The following is a 1,345-nucleotide window of genomic DNA, read 5'->3' as shown; positions in this document are numbered from 1 at the left end:
CTTTATTTGAGACGGAGTTTTGTTCTTGTTGCCCAGGCTGGAATGCAATGGCTTGATCTTGGTTCACCGCAAACTCTGCCTCCCGGGTTCAAATGATCCTCCTGCCTCAGCCTCCCGAGTAGCTGGGTCTACAGGCACATGCCACCATGCCTGGCTAGTTTTTGTATTTTTAGTAGAGATGGGGTTTCACCATGTTGGCCAGGCTGGTATCGAACTCCTGACCTCAAGTGATCCACCTGCTTTGGCCTCCCAAAGTGCTGGGATTACAAGCATGAGCAACCATGCCCGGCCTGGTTGAATCTTAATGATACCAAAAAAATGAACTAAATTAGATATATTTCTAAATAGTACAATTTGGAAACAATTCAAGGCCACAATTATTTATTTTCACTTCAGTCTGGAGACATGGAATGAAAGATAATCCGATGGTAAGATGTACAAATCACATTTCCACTTATTAGATTATTTAAAAATTCATACATCAAGTATACTACGTATGATTTATCATCTTATTTAATGCTTAGTTTATGTAACTATTTTTTCAGTGTGATACATTCTCTTTTCTTATGAGAGAAGGCTGTACACCTAAAAAGGGGGATTTCTGCTCAGAAAAATTATCTGGAATTATATTTTCCCCCCAATCATTACATCTGGAGCATATTTTATCCATTAAACAATCACTGAAAAAGCAGAAATAAGTTCTCCGTGAAATAATACAAACTTCAAAGAGTAAAGGCTCTGAATCACTCTAACAAATAATTACTAAACGAAACACAGTAGTATCAACCCCATCAAGTAATGCTTGCTCTACCAAATTTTAATCAGGGATCTCCCTCTTAAAACGCAATTAAAATACAATATGGCTTAAAGCCAGTAACTATAAACAACCTAACACATTAATTTTTGGATTACATTACTGAAATTACAAGTCAACACTTACAGTGACAATATCTGAGAAGGTTCATTTCCTTGTTGTCTGAAATCCCATATTTTCAACTGTCCAATTGAATTTACAGTAAGAATCTCAGGAGTTCGAAGAAAGGTTACAGCATGGAGTGTACTACTATCTGCATTGTCTAAAAATTTAAAAAATGGTAATATGTGTTAATGAGTCCCCTTTTTTTCCAAGAAAATCTTAAATCACACTCCTTTCATGGGTTGATATATTACAATTTCCAGTAACTTATAATTTAAATTTCTATAGAAAAATGCATGGTAATGTATATGTTTAAATGGATTCTCTTTGGATGGAAAAATATTACTCACAGGATGTCTGAACTGTTTTCTGTTTCTTTTTTTTTTTGAGACGGAGTTTCACTCTTGTTGCCCAGGCTGGAGTGCAATG

The 1,345-nt window shown here is 35.6% G+C and overlaps 1 protein-coding gene across 1 annotated transcript in view; it reads right to left on the bottom strand.

Annotated features, from left to right (window-relative positions):
- The window catches only part of NUP43 (nucleoporin 43kDa), a 20,389-nt gene that overhangs the window by 10,922 nt on the left and 8,122 nt on the right, over positions 1-1,345 (bottom strand). The window contains exon 5 of the mRNA XM_011947376.1: positions 941-1,076. Within this exon, the coding sequence (XP_011802766.1) occupies positions 941-1,076 (136 nt within the window). The remainder of the gene's footprint in view (positions 1-940; positions 1,077-1,345) is intronic.

This window comes from Colobus angolensis, unplaced genomic scaffold, assembly GCF_000951035.1.
Source record: "Colobus angolensis palliatus isolate OR3802 unplaced genomic scaffold, Cang.pa_1.0 Scaffold263, whole genome shotgun sequence".
Lineage (NCBI taxonomy): Eukaryota > Metazoa > Chordata > Mammalia > Primates > Cercopithecidae > Colobus > Colobus angolensis.
The sequence above is the reverse complement of the archived record's forward strand: the minus strand, read 5'-3'. Positions and strand labels throughout refer to the sequence as shown.